The sequence below is a fragment of the Saccopteryx bilineata genome, chromosome 7 (assembly GCF_036850765.1).
Source record: "Saccopteryx bilineata isolate mSacBil1 chromosome 7, mSacBil1_pri_phased_curated, whole genome shotgun sequence".
NCBI classification, from domain to species: Eukaryota; Metazoa; Chordata; class Mammalia; order Chiroptera; family Emballonuridae; genus Saccopteryx; species Saccopteryx bilineata.
Window position 1 is genome coordinate 73,187,844 of NC_089496.1, and position 14,303 is coordinate 73,202,146.

At 42.4% G+C, this 14,303-nt stretch overlaps 1 protein-coding gene across 1 annotated transcript; it reads right to left on the bottom strand.

Moving 5' to 3' along the window:
- Nucleotides 1-2,842: 2,842 nt before the first annotated feature.
- On the bottom strand, nucleotides 2,843-13,411 carry BCL2A1 (BCL2 related protein A1). Its single transcript, XM_066239332.1, has 2 exons — nucleotides 12,824-13,411; nucleotides 2,843-3,083 (listed from the first exon to the last, which is right to left on the bottom strand). Exons 1-2 carry the CDS (start codon nucleotides 13,238-13,240, stop codon nucleotides 2,976-2,978), a joined length of 525 nt encoding a protein of 174 aa, XP_066095429.1. The 5' UTR covers nucleotides 13,241-13,411; the 3' UTR covers nucleotides 2,843-2,975.
- Nucleotides 13,412-14,303: the final 892 nt, after the last annotated feature.

The following is a 14,303-nucleotide window of genomic DNA, read 5'->3' on the forward strand; positions in this document are numbered from 1 at the left end:
AGTGGTGTGGGGGAAGCCAAAATCAAATACAGTCAGGGACAAACTGAACTGTATTGTAAATGATTAACATAACCACAACTAAGTGGGTGGAGAAGAACTTAAGTAACTTCGGAAAACAGTATTTTGATTCAATGCCGTAAGACTAAAGACAAAGATAACCTTACACAAATATTGCACTCTAGTTGGTACATTTGTTTTTCAGAGGATTATAAATTAGTAATTGTCAAAAACTACTTTATTCTATCTAGAATTGAAGAAATAAGTAAATATGTTGTGGATAATGAGAGTGAGGCTTTTCCCTTTTGGAAAAACAAATTACAGATAAGGACAGAGGAAGTTTGAACTGAACCCTGTGGTGTTGTATTGGGATTAAAAGTGTCAGTGTGAACTCGTGGTTTTAAATACACACACACACACACACACACACACACAAATGGATAGATATAGAAACTTCAGTTGACTCAGTAAGTCAAAAGTATTTACTAACCATCTATTACAGAAGGCTTCTAACTGGCCTCCAAGCCATTAAATCTACTGGTCACACCACAGCCAGACCTGGCATACATAGGATAAATAATAGCAATTTTGTGTGCTAATGGGACTAATCCAGTAGGGAGGGAAATTCTGAGGCAGAAGAGTGAGGCTAAAGCAATGTTCCTACAGAGGCAATAAGGAATGTAGTCTAATTCAGAAATATTAGGGGCTGGCCTTAGAACAACTGATTCACCATCATAGGAAGGAAGAAAAATATAGCAGCATAGATGCAGGGTAGGTAGGTAAACAAAGTGGAGAAGATACGTGATGTGGCAGTTCTCGGTGAAATAGGAAGCAAGGTCAGGGGGAATTAATTGCTTAAATAAACTGTTTTGCAAGTGTCTATAATAAACTCTTCCCGTATACTGTATCTTCTCTTCTCTTGCTCAAACAGCACAATCATCAACCTTCAACTCGAGAACAGTTTGGAGAACATGGGTTCTCATGTGAGCCTGTTAGATTTACTCCAAATCATAGCCCTAGTCAGCTGGCTTGAAAATCTTATGTTTGGTCATAAGGCAGATGAATCAGAGAAAACCCACCAATACTGTGGAAAAAGGACCTCACCATGCGCCGTCCTTATGCTGTGCCCGCTTATTGTACCTTCCAGCAGAAGTAGCCACATAGTGCTACCATTTATAAAGACAGGTTTTGTTTTCTTTTCATACAGGGTTATTATATAAAGCAACCTTTCCCTGTCAGCAACTTTCATGCTCTGGTAAAACTTTCCAGATCCAAAATAATGGTGGCCAGTTTTAAATTGGGTGACACTGCAGGTAGGACACATCATATTCACCTGGCTGCCAAAGACCCACACCATCAGTGGGGAAACCAGTTTCACCCAGCTGACCTTGATATGCAGTTTCAACTTGTGAAAGGGATGGGGAAGGAAGTAGAGGGTCTGGGTGGCATCGTGTGATCAAGAGGAAGTAGAGCCCTGAGAGGAGGCTCAGGGCAGTGACAGCCAGCATGGACTTGATGTTCCATGTGACCCACCCACCAACTCCATGACCTTGGGACAAGATTCTTCCTGCTGTTAAGCCTGTTCCCTCGAGAGTAAAGTAGGGATTAAAATTGACAACTTCCTAAGAATGATAGTGCAAATGTCAAGGGATAGAGATGGTATAGTGGGAGGCGAAGGAAGATTAGGAAGGTCTAGAACAAGGTATAGTGCTCCCATATTGTTATCAAATTTGCTGACCTCAAAATTGGAACATGGCCTGACCAGGTGGTGGCACAGTGGATGAAGCGTTGGTCTGGGATACTGAGGATCCAGGTCTGAAACACCAAGGTCGTCAGCTTGAGCGCGGACTCACCAGCTTGAGTGCAGAGTCACCAGCTTGAGCATGGGATCATAGGCATGACCCCATGGTCACTGGCTTGAGCCCAAAGGTCACTGGTTTGAGCCCAGAGTTGCTGGCTTGAGCAAGGGTTCACTGGGTCAAGGCACATATGAGAAAGCAACCAATAAACAACTAAGGTGCCACAACTTTGAGTTGATACTTCTCATCTCTCTCCCTTCCTGTCTGTCTATCCCTGTATCTCTCTCTCTCTCTCTCTCTCTCTCTCTCTCTCTCTCACACACACACACACACACACACACAAGCAAAAAAAAAAATAGGAACATGATCTAACAAAAGTCAGTTTTGTAACATGTGAACTTTTTTAAATTGAAGGGTTAGCAATGGCTTAGCATTAAATCATTTACCTGCCTTTGTTCAAACTATCCCATTGTGTCCTGAGTATCTGACTTCTATATCCATCAACTCCAAATGGCAGACCAAGGAGTAAAGGTTGGGGGTAGGGCATCAAGGGAAAACTCTAACCATCCAGGAGCACTTGGGCTGACAAAAAGTGGGGCCAGGAAGATGTCATGGCTGGATGGCTCAGTTAGAGCATTATCCTGAAGCACAGATGTTGCTGGTTTGATCCCCAGTCAGGGCCCATACAGGAACAGACCTATGTTCCTGTCTCTCTCTCTTTCTCTCTCTCTCTCTCAATTTCTCTCTCACTAACATCAATACATAAAATTTTTTCTTAATTAAAAAAAATAGAGCCAAGAGGGAAGTGGAAAGACAACTCACCCACTGTGTTATCTAGACCAGTTACAAAGAAAATGACTTTTAGGTCATGGGCACACCCTTAAGAAAATCTGCCATGGGCCAGAAGATTTCACCTTCCTCTTAACTCATCCCATTAATCTATTACCTGTACCTTGTATTGAATTTTGCCCCTCAATTGGACTCCCAGGCAAGACACAAAGTACACAGAGAGACACATACATTTAACTTATTTATTAAAAGGGGGACGAAATTTCCGTAACTCTGGAATGTCAAGTTGCATCAGCGATGTTGTTTGTTTACAAGTAGAAGTGTTAGCAATACCTCTTGCAAGAGTCCAGAACATGCTTCAGGTTTCACAATACACAGTGTCCTTTTTAGTCAATAGTATTGCTTCAGGAGAGATAACATTTTGCATATCTTTCCTGTAACTTCCAGAAAAGTCAGCCAACCAGATTTGGGTTCAAACTTCTTTACAAAGCCATTTTCCTACAAGAGAGAACGGATTTAACATTTTTAAAAATCAGTAGTGACTACATTTGCTGGAATAAAAACCAAAGAAATTTTTGTTTAAATAATACAGATGGTTAATCCTCTTTGTCATTTCAATAGTTTTATTCTGATCATCATCTTTTTCTGTCTCTGCTTCCAGACCACCTTAGAGCAAATACAAATATAGTGTGAGCCACACATGTAATTTTAATTTTTTAGTAGCCACGTTTTAAAAGGAAAAATGAAAGAAGCAAAATCGATTTTTGAAATATATTTATCTAAAATATTATATCAATATGTTACAATATGAAAATTATTAATAGGATTTTGAGACATTTTTGTATCAAATTTTTAAATCCAAAGTGTGTTTTGTACTTATGGCATATCTTCATTCAGACTGGCCACATTTCAACTACTCAACTGTCACAAATGACAAGTGACTACCATATTGGACAGCAGTTCTAGGGAATCAAAAGTCTTTCTTTTTTCCCCTTTTTCTCTTTTAGTTGTCTGGCATTGAAATATTCCATGTACGTTTGTAAACTGTATTGTGCTGAGAATCATGAGGACTCATGATAAAGCCAGATTAAGTGAAGTGAGCTAATGAAAACATTGTTGATTGTTTCTATTACAATTCATTCTCTCTCTCTTTTTTTATTTTTTGAGACCCATGGGAGGGAGAGATGAGAAGCATCAACTTGTAGTTTCATCACTTTAGTTGTTCATTGATTGCTCCTCAGGCCAGCAACCTTGGGTTTTAAGCCAGCGACCTTTGGGCTCAAGCCAGCAACCACGGGGTCATGTCTATGATCCCACGCCCAAGCCAGCAACCCCGTGCTCAAGCTGGTGAGCCTATGCTCAAGCCGGATGAACCCACGCTTAAGCTGGCGACCTCAGGGTTTCAAACCTGGGACCTCAGTGTCCTAGGTCAACACTCTATCTACTGCGTCATCACAGGTTGGGCTACAATTCATTCTTTTTCATTATAGAGACTATGGACTGGACATTATATTTAATTTATGATCTATAATTATAGAGCATCCTCACTGAAAAGCACCTCTGAGATCATCCAGACTAATGCCCTCTCATTTTGACAAGTGAGGAAACTAAGGCCTATAAAAAAGTAAGTTATCTAAGGTTACCCAACTTCTTAGTGCCTGGACCTGTACTAGAATGCAAACACTGTGCTTTTCACTCCAAAAATTTCCAAGCAGCCACCATAAAGACTAGAAAATTGTTAAAATAATATTTTTAAGTGTTCATCTAGTAAATCTTAGTTCTGTGTCTAGCAAGGTCCACATTCTGGAGTTACAAATGCCTTCCAGCAATGAACACTAAAAAGTAAGCCAAGGCCCTGGCCAGTTGGCTCAGTGGTAGAGCATCAGCCCAGCATGTGAATCTCCTGGGTTTGATTCCCAGTCAGGGCACACAGGAGAAGCAGCCATCTGCTTCTCCACCCCTCCGCCTCTTCTTTTTTCTTTCTCTCTCTCTTCCCCTCCCACAGCCATGGCTCAATTGGTTCGAGTGCATTGCCCTGGGTGCTGAAGATGGCTCTGTGGAGCCTCCCCCTCAGGCACTAGAAATAGCTTGGTTTCTAGCATGACCCTAGAAGGACAGAGCATTGGCCACAGACGAGGGTTGCCTGGTAGATCCTGGCCGGGGCACATGCGGGAGTTCGTCTCTCTGTCTCCCCTCCTCTTACTTGGAGAAAGAAGAAGGAGAAAGAGAAGAAGAAAGAAGAAGAAAAGAAGAAGAAGAAAGTAAGCCAATGGCAACTCCAGCCGGAAGAGACCTGAGAGCTCTGCAGTGTCTTGGAATCAGCTTTCTGAGCATCACGGCAGCAAAGATCAGCACCCATCAGGGGGAGTTTCCATTTGAAAGATTGCCCAAGAAAGCCAGCTTCTGCCTGTTTAGTGTAGAGTCATGCTCTGAGACACATGCTGTCCTGCCACAAGGAGGACACAAACTGCTCCTTCTCTATTCGTCCTCCCCTCCCTTCCGCACATGCACGCAGTTCCCGGACAGTCTAGGTATGCACCACTTCAGTGCTCCCCTCCTAGAAGTTTCACAAGCCCCACATTAATGAGACACTCCGATGTAAATTCCTCATTATGCCAACGAGCACCATCTATTATGACGGGGCAGTTAGTATGTCATCTTACACACATTCCATTTCTAAACTAAAGAGACTAAACAGGAAAAAAAAAACTGACAAATTCAGCTATATGAAGATTAAATTTTTTAAAAAAAACCTAAAAGAGAACAGACTAGGAAAATATTTGGTTTCCATGAAAGAGTTCATTCCAATGTAAGAGAACAATCCAGCTCATAGTAGTTACAAGGGCAAAGGTATTGGAAAGAGAAATAGGAATTATTTACATGTATATGGAAAAAAAATTTAGTGTTACTGGCAGTTAAAGAAATTCATATTTTAATGCAATCTTATTGCTTTTTTGACCTGTTAAATTGACATAGTTTTTAAAGTTTTGGGGTTTTTTTTTGTTGTTGTTGTTTGTATTTTTCTGAGTTGGAAACGGGGAGGCAGTCAGACAGACTCCCGCATGCGCCCGACCGGGATCCACCCGGCATGCCCACCAGGGGGCGATGCTCTGCCCATCAGGGGCGTTGCTCTGTTGCAACCAGAGCCATTCTAGCGCCTGAGGCAGAGGCCATGGAGCCATCCTCAGCGCCCGGGCCAACTTTGCTCCAGTGGAGCCTCGGCTGCAGGAGGGGAAGAGAGAGACAGAGAGGAAGGAGAGGGGGAGGGGTGGAGAAGCAGATGGGCGCTTCTCCTGTGTGCCCTGGCCGGGAATCGAACCCGGGACTCCTGCACGCCAGGCCGATGCTCTACCAATGAGCCAACCGGCCAGGGCCAGTTTTTAAAGTTTTTTACTGCTGAGCTAACTGGCCAGGGCCTAACCCTCAAACTTATTTTTAATGGCACTGCCCCAATACTGGTAAAAGTGTTGTGACTTATGTATTCCAATATATATTAAGTAGTGTAATTAGAATCATATCTTAAAAATCTATCATTTCATTGTTAGAAGTGAGGCAGTATTCTAAAATGTGGATGGAGCCCTAGCCAGTGGCACAGTGGATAGAGCATAGTTCTAAAGTTCCGAGGTTGCAGGCTTGATCCTGAGTGTGCTGACTTGTTACCTAGGGTGCCGGTTCAAGCCCCAGGCAGCGCTGAATCCTGAAGGCACCAGCTGGACTCCGAGATCGCTGGTTCCAAATAATAATATACAGGTGGAGAAGACCACACATGTTTTCATTATTAAAGCATTATTTCTATAAAGAGAAAATGGGAAATAACCCAAATGTCTATTTGGGAATTGGGTAAGTAAATTATGACATTTAAAATTGGTGGAATATTCTGTAGACACAGAAATTAACATGGAATATGTGACGAGATGTTGACAATAGCTGTAACTTCTGTCACATGAAAAAACTCATATATATACCTTAGTTGTATTTACATATGATCTCTACATGCAAATATGTTAGGATGGGAGTGATTTTTCCTCTTTGAAAAATATTTTCTAATGATGCTGTTTGTATCTTAAAACCATTATATGGCCTGACCAGGCAATGGCACAGTGGATAGAGCGTCAGACTGGGATCCAGAGGACCCAGGTCCGAGACCCTGAAGTTGCCAGCTTGAGCACGGGCTCATCTGGTTTGAGAAAAGCTCACTAGCTTGGACCCAAGGTTGCTGGCTTGAGCAAGGGGTTACTCAGTCTGCTGTAGCCCCACGGTCAAGGCCCATATGAGAAAGCAACCATTGAACAACTAAGGTGTCGCAATGAAAAACTGTTGATTGATCCTTCTCATCTCTCTCCTTTCCTGTCTGTCTGTCCCTATCTATCCCTTTCTCTGACTCTCTCTCTGTCTCTGCAAAAAACAAACAAACAAACAAAGAAAACCATTATATAAAAATAAATATACAAATAAGGATTCAATATCCTATCAGTAATATATATAGTATTATACAAGGCTGCCCAGATCTGGTTATTTCTGGGCATAGTTTATTAAGTTATTAAGGTTTCAAGAAAGCCTAAAGCATAAAATAATATCCTGTATCAATAATCCAAAGAAAATCAGACCCTCAGGATTTTTTTAAGATATGGGAAATGGCGTGATATTATTCCCACTTCTCTCACAATCATTCATTCATTTATTCATTCAAGAAACATTTATGGAGCATTCAGCACATACACGGTACTGTTTTAAGCACTGGAAGCACCCTGGCACACTAACTATACAGGATCCTTGCCCTCACTAAAGCCTAAACGCTCATCACAGAGACAGACCATAAACAGTTGAGCAAGAAAAGGTGTTACGTGACTGATGTCCAGTCATGGAAACAGTTCTGAAGGAAGTAAAGCAGAGCACAGGGGTAGAGTGGCAGTGGTCTTGTGATGGATGATTCAAGAGGACTCCTGTTAGCAGGCAACTTTGGAGCAGAGACCTGAGTGAAAGGAAGAAGTGAGCCATGCAGACTTCAGGGGGAGACTATTCCAGACAGAGGCAACAGCAAATGCGAAAGCCCCGAGGTTGGAGGAGCGAGAGCACAGGAGGGGCTCACAGAAATGAGGTCAGAGAGGACTGTGTAGGGCTTTGAATACAGTGGTCAGGACTTTGCATTTCTATTTCTGGGATGAAGGGTGTTTGAGGGGTTTTCATTAGGCTAGGACATGATCTAATCTAATCCAAGTTATTAAAACATCACTCTGGTTGCTATGTGGAGAATGGGCCACAGGAAGCAGTATTTGTCGGGCACCTTCTCTGCAAAAGGCCCTACGCCGAGCACAAGGTGCATAAAGCAGACGTGATTTCTCCTGCGTGGAAGGGCTGAGCCCCGCCCGCTCCCCCAGCACAGAGGGAGGAAGTAGAAAAGCCACCTGGCTCAAAAGGGAAGGAGATCCCAAGGGGTGAAGAGTTTCACCTCAGGCACTTTCTACTGGTTGCTAAGAACCATCCTTCTCAAACGAATGCTGGAAACAGCAGAAAATAGAACTTGTCCTCCTATCAGATCTTGTGATAGGCTAGCAATTCTCAGCATTTCCAATGGGCAGAAGGGATAGGAAGAAGTAATAATAAATGTGGAAGAGGAATAAAAACAGAGATGAGAATCAGCAAAAGAAGGAAAGGATGGAAGGAAGGGAGGAAGAAAGAAACTTATGCTGATAAATATGAGAAAGAGAATAAATTAAGAACTTATAAATTCATTATCAATACACTGGTCTTAATTTTTTCACTTCAAGACATCTGTTTTAGATGGTGACTAACATCTAACTGTAATTGGTCATATAATTAACAGAGATTTGATATATTTATTCAAGGGAGTTAGACAATACTACTACTAATAACAACAGCAACTATTGAGAACTTATTTGCAGAAACTGCTCTAGGTGCTTTAGACACAATATGAACTGATTTCATCCTTACACCTCTCCTGGGAGATAAGTGGCAGCAGTCCTTCTGTTCCATAGAGGAGGAACCAAGGCTTAGAGAAGTTAAGTAACTTGTTTATGTTACACAGGTAGTGAGCACTGCAGCCTCGAAACGATCCCAGGTTCCTCTACTTCAGAGTTGGTGCTTTTCTCTCAGACCACATTCCTGATCCAAATGTTTTCATAAAATCTCTGGGCACTTTTTGGCCCCGGCCAGATAGCTCAGTTGGTTGAAATGTCATCCCCATGTGCCAAGGCGATGGGTTCGATCAGAGCACATGTAAGAATCAACCAATGAATTTATAAATGAGTAGAACAACAAATTAGTATTCCTTTCTCCTTCGTCTCCCTTCCTCTCTCTCTCTCTAGAAAATCAATTTTTTAAAAAATATCTCTGGGCACATTTACAATTTCATTAAATAAGGGGTATTCTTAGTTCTACTTTAGAGTCAATGACGAGCAAATATGGATAATACACAGGACAACAGAACACAGCTTCATGATTGATGATTTGTTCTGAGCATTTTATTGGGAGGGGGGCAAGTGAGAAGTTGTTGTTGGCTAGTGTCTTGATAAAGTTGTGAAATCTCTCTCTGCCTCTTCCTGAGGGCCATCTGACTCTGCTAGCACAACATGTGACTGTGCCATTTCCCTTGAAATGAATCATTCAAGAGTAAGTTCATTCATTTCAGCAGATCCGTCAACATCGCCGTGAGAAGATACCAGTTGCTCTACTAGAGTGTCCTGACTCAGAAGCAGAGCCTTTCGTTAACGGAATCAATGACTCAACTGGGAAAGGAAGATTGAGGGGGCTTTGAAATTACATCTTATCTTACAAAGTGTCTCCGTCAGGTCTCAGACCTAAGTTACTCAGGTGTAGAGTTGAGAACTTGAAACCGACTGAAGGACTGGGTGAAGGCTGAGTGTGCCTGTGTGAGCCCACGTGTGTGTTTATGGTTCCACTCAAGAATGGCTTCCCCTGCCATGTTCATACAAAGTATTTCATACTCACACTCGTGCCTCCCCAAAAGATAAGTATACTTCTAAAACTTCTCCGAGACAGCTCCCTACCCCGCACCGATTATGAATTCCAAGACCTCACAACATTTATTGTTAAGAAGTTAAATTTGCCTGACCTGTGGTGATGCAGCAGATGAAGTGTCGACCTGGAACGCTGAGGTCCCTATTTCAAAACCCTGGGCTAGCCCAGTCAAAGCACATACAAGAAGCAACCACGAGTTGATTCTTCCCACTCCTCCCCTAACCGCCCCTACTTTTCTTTTTCTCTCTCTCTCTTCTCTCTAAAATCAATCAATAAAATATATTTTAAAAAGAAATTAAATTTTTAAATAATATTTATCACCATCTCGGTTCCAAATACTATAGTAGACATTGGGAAAGCAGTCCCAGCCCAGGCTTACGGGTGGGTCTCTGTGCTGGAGAATGTTTGCCTTGGCCCTGGCCGGTTGGCTCAGTGGTAGAGCGTCGGCCTGGCTTGTAGAAGTCCCGGGTTCGATTCCCGGCCAGGGCACACAGGAGAAGTGCCCATTTGCTTCTCCACCCTTCCCCCTCTCCTTCCTCTCTGTCTCTCTCTTCCCCTCCCGCAGCCAAGGCTCCATTGGAGCAAAGATGGCCCGGGCGCTGGGGATGGCTCCTTGGCCTCTGCCCCAGGTGCTAGAGTGGCTCTGGTCGTGGCAGAGTGACGCCCTGGAGGGGCAGAGCATCCCCTCCTGGTGGGCAGAGCATCGCCCCCTGGTGGGCGTGCTGGGTGGATCCCAGTCGGGTGCATGCGGGAGTTTGTCTGACTGTCTCTCCCAGTTTCTAGCTTCAGAAAAATACAAAAAAAAAAAAAAAAAAAGAATGTTTGCCTTGACTTGAAAGGTACACAGCACAGCTGAAATTTCCACCAGTCCTGCGGTATGGCTTCTCAGAGCAACTGAGGGAAAATGTGACAATATCTCACATGCTTCACCCAGCCCCAAGTCAGGCTATGTTAGAAAGAGGGGTTCCAGGAAGAAGGGGTGAGTGGAAAGAGAGAGCTTGCAGTAAGCCCCATCATTCTGCAGGGGGGCCTCAAACAAAATGCAAATACCAAGAAGTAGGATTATATCAAGTTTTAAAACATTGATCATGACTGAAGACAGCTATGGTTTTAAAAGAGCAAATTGGAAGCAACCTGCCACATGCATAAAATATTTTTCCATAAATAATCGTTTTTATCATTATTATATATCATGACCTCATAGAATGATAATCAAAAAGTTCAGACCACATCACCTGAACTATGTCTGTAACGTGCCCAAGGTTTGTCTGTCTTTGCCCCATTGGGCTCACTAGACCTTCTCTGAAGAACTGTGAACACACACCCACACGCACAAAAATACTTTGTATCCAGAATATTCAAAGAATTCCTACAAGTTAATAAGAAAAAGACAAAATAATAGGAAAATGGGCAAAGAGTATAGGCAATTCCCTAAATAAGAACTGCCAGGGGTCAGAAAACATATGAAAAGATGTTTAACCTCACTAGTAATCAAGGAAATGAGAATTAAACAAGATAAATCAGGTGTGTGTATATATATACATATTTTTTTTAAATAAGGCACACTCTTAGGTAAGAGGTGCTTTTTAAAATTTATTTATTTTAAAGAGGAGAGGGAGAGACAGAGAGAGAGAGAGGAGAGAGAGAGAAGGGGGGAGCTGGAAGCATCAACTCCCATATGTGCCTTGACCAGGCAAGCCCAGGGTTTCGAACCGGCGACCTCAGCATTTCCAAGTCGACGCTTTATCCACTGCGCCACCACAGGTCAGGCAAATCAGGTGTATATTTCTAACCCAACAGAGTGGGCACATTATGAGATTGCTACCACCTAGTTTTAGTTAGCTGGATTGGGAAACGGACTTCTGATATTATCACAGGCTATAATAGGAGTGTTACTTGGTAGAAACATTTTGGATGTCAAGGATCTAGTAAATTAAAAAATGTACCTACACTGTGACCCAGCAATTTTATATCCCAATATCCACTCTAGAGAAACACTCACATGCACATGGAAGGCATGAATAAAGATAGTCAATGAAGCATCATTCATAATAGTGAACTACGGAAATAACCTAAATATCCATCAGCTAGAAATGGTCAGACATTCAATAGCATTTGCACACAGCAGCGTATAATGCTGCACTCTTTTAAAAAATACTCTTTAAAATACCTTTGGGTGAAGAAATAGCAGAGCAAGTACCATGTACTACTATTGTATATTTATTCATATAAAACTTTTTTACACCTGACCAGGCGGTGGTGCAGTGGATAGAGTCGATCTGGGATGCTGAGGACCCAGGTTCGAAACCCTGAGGTCTCCCAGCTTGAGCTCAGGCTCACCATGTTGAGCATGGATAGAGTCGCTGGCCTGAGTGTGAGATAACAGACATGACCCCGTGGTGGCTGGCTTGAGCAAGGGATCAGGGCTCTGCTAGAGCCCCCTAGTCAAAGCACATATGAGAAACAATCAATGAACAACTAAAAGTGCCACAACTACGAGTTGATGCTTCTGATCTCTGTCTATCTGTCTGTCTCTCTCACAAAAACAAACAAACAAAAATATCTTTTTTTTATAAAGAAACATTATACATATTTTCTATGGCTATATTCAATAGCTATGTTTTATATGTAAAATAATTGATAACGGTGATTACCTCTGGAGAGAGGGAAGAGAAAAAAGCTAAGTATAAAGTATTGGGACATAAGGAGGAACACACACACACCCAGCTGTAAAAGACCCCTAATAAACATAAGTTCTAATATAGGCCCCACACATGGTCCTGGCTTTTTGAATCATTGATAATAAAGTGAATTTTTATTTGGAAACTCTTGAATCAAGTTTCTTGCTGATAGTACAGCACATTACTTTTTACCATCAAGCTTTAACAGCCAGAATTTGTTATATTAGAAAAGGGGGGGGGAATTGATCTGTAAGCAATGAACTTGCAAAAATTTACACCTACCTTTTGCAACATAATAAATATAAAACCTAAATATAACAGTGTCTAATACCAACTCTTTCGCTGCTAAGTTTACATTGTCATGACAACTCTAGCAAACACGAAGTTAGACTAGGCTCTGAGCTGTTGATTCTAAAGATGGGTTAGAGAGGTGCTGAGAATACAATCCTTAGATATACATACATACATACATATATATATATATATATATATATATTTGTAATTAGCAAGGAAACTGTACATTTTGATTTCAAATAAAGAACAATGAAAACTATTTACCCAGCCTCCATTTTGCCTTATCCATTCTCCTGTGTTTTTCGTTATGAACTCAGCCACAAAGTAAGAAATCTTGTAAGTGTCCACGTCTGAGGCAATTTGCTCTTTGAGAAGTTTCTTGAGGAGAATCCCTTCAAAGGCAAATATGGTCACAATCCGTCCCCAGTTAATGATGCCATCCTCAAATTCTTTTTCCATCACTTGATTGAATATTGTTCTGGCATTGTCTACAGATACAACATCAAAATTGTCCAAGCATGGTTTCAAGTTCTTTTCGACTTCTTTCTGGACTGAAAAAGCCACGTCCTGCAACACCCTGGAGGTTCTGCTCGGAGGGGATCCAGGTTGTGAGATCTGCAGGATGCAGTGCAGATAGTCCTGGGCCAGCCTGTGAATGTATCCAAACTCGCAGTCGGTCATCTTCTGCTTGAAGAAGAGCCACGTCTCGAGCTTGTTCACGGGGAAATGGGTTGAGCTGATCTGAAGCCAGAGCTCAGAATGTGGCGGGATGTGACACACAATGACATCTGCGGCCGGTGGAATTTCTGCTTACATCACTGATGTATCCTTCCCCCTGGGCATTTTCATGCATAGGCCGTGTGAAAGCAAAAGTTCAAAATGTCTCCGAGAGGCCACTTCCCCATCCTGTCAGTGGTTAATTCAGCTTTCAGTTTCAAACGCCAAGGATACTAGAAACTGGAACACTCGTCCACTGCTGGCAGAACGGAATGCGGAAAATCTGGCAGCTCCTCCAAAAGTAAAATTAGAATTCCTATATGACCCAGCAAGTCCACGTCTAAGTATATATACACCCAAAAGAACTGCAAACGGGGACTCACATACTTAAACACGAATGATATTCACAGCAGCGTTAGGTACATAGACAAAAGGTAGACACAACCCAAATGGTCATCAACAGATGAATGGGTTAACAAATTACGCAACATTATTCAGTTGTAAAAGGAATGCTACAATGTAGATGAATCACATCAACATCATGCCAAATGAAAGAAGTCAATATATGAAAAATCCATAATAGATAAATCCATAGAGACAGAAAGCAAACTGGTGTTTGCCAGGGGCTGAGGGAAGGGGGTAGTAACTGCTTACTAGGTAGAGGATTTTGTTTTGTGATAATGTTTGAGAATTATATAGAAGTAGTGGTTACTCAACATTATGAATGTACTAAACATCACTGAACTGTTCACTTTAAAATGGGTCATTTGGCCCTGGCTGGTTGGCTCAGTGGTAGAGCATCGGCCTTGCATGCAGAAGTTTCGGGTTCGATTCCTGGCCAGGGCACAGAGGAGACGCACTTATCTGCTTCTCCACCCCTCCCCCTCTCCTTCCTCTCTATCTCTCTCCCCCTCCCTCAGCCAAGGCTCCACTGGAGCAAAGTTGGCCCAGGCACTGAGGATGGCTCCATGGCCTCCACCTCAGGCTCTATAATGGCTCCAGTTGCAACGGAGCAACGGCCCAGATG

Coding starts and splice junctions, on each gene's coding strand:
- BCL2A1 (XM_066239332.1), bottom strand. CDS start 13,240: ATGACCGACTGCGAGTTTGGATACATTCACAGGCTGGCCCAGGACTAT. Junction 3,084..12,823: donor TAAGGCAAAATGGAGGCTGG/GTAAATAGTTTT, acceptor TCTCTCTTGTAG/GAAAATGGCTTTGTAAAGAA.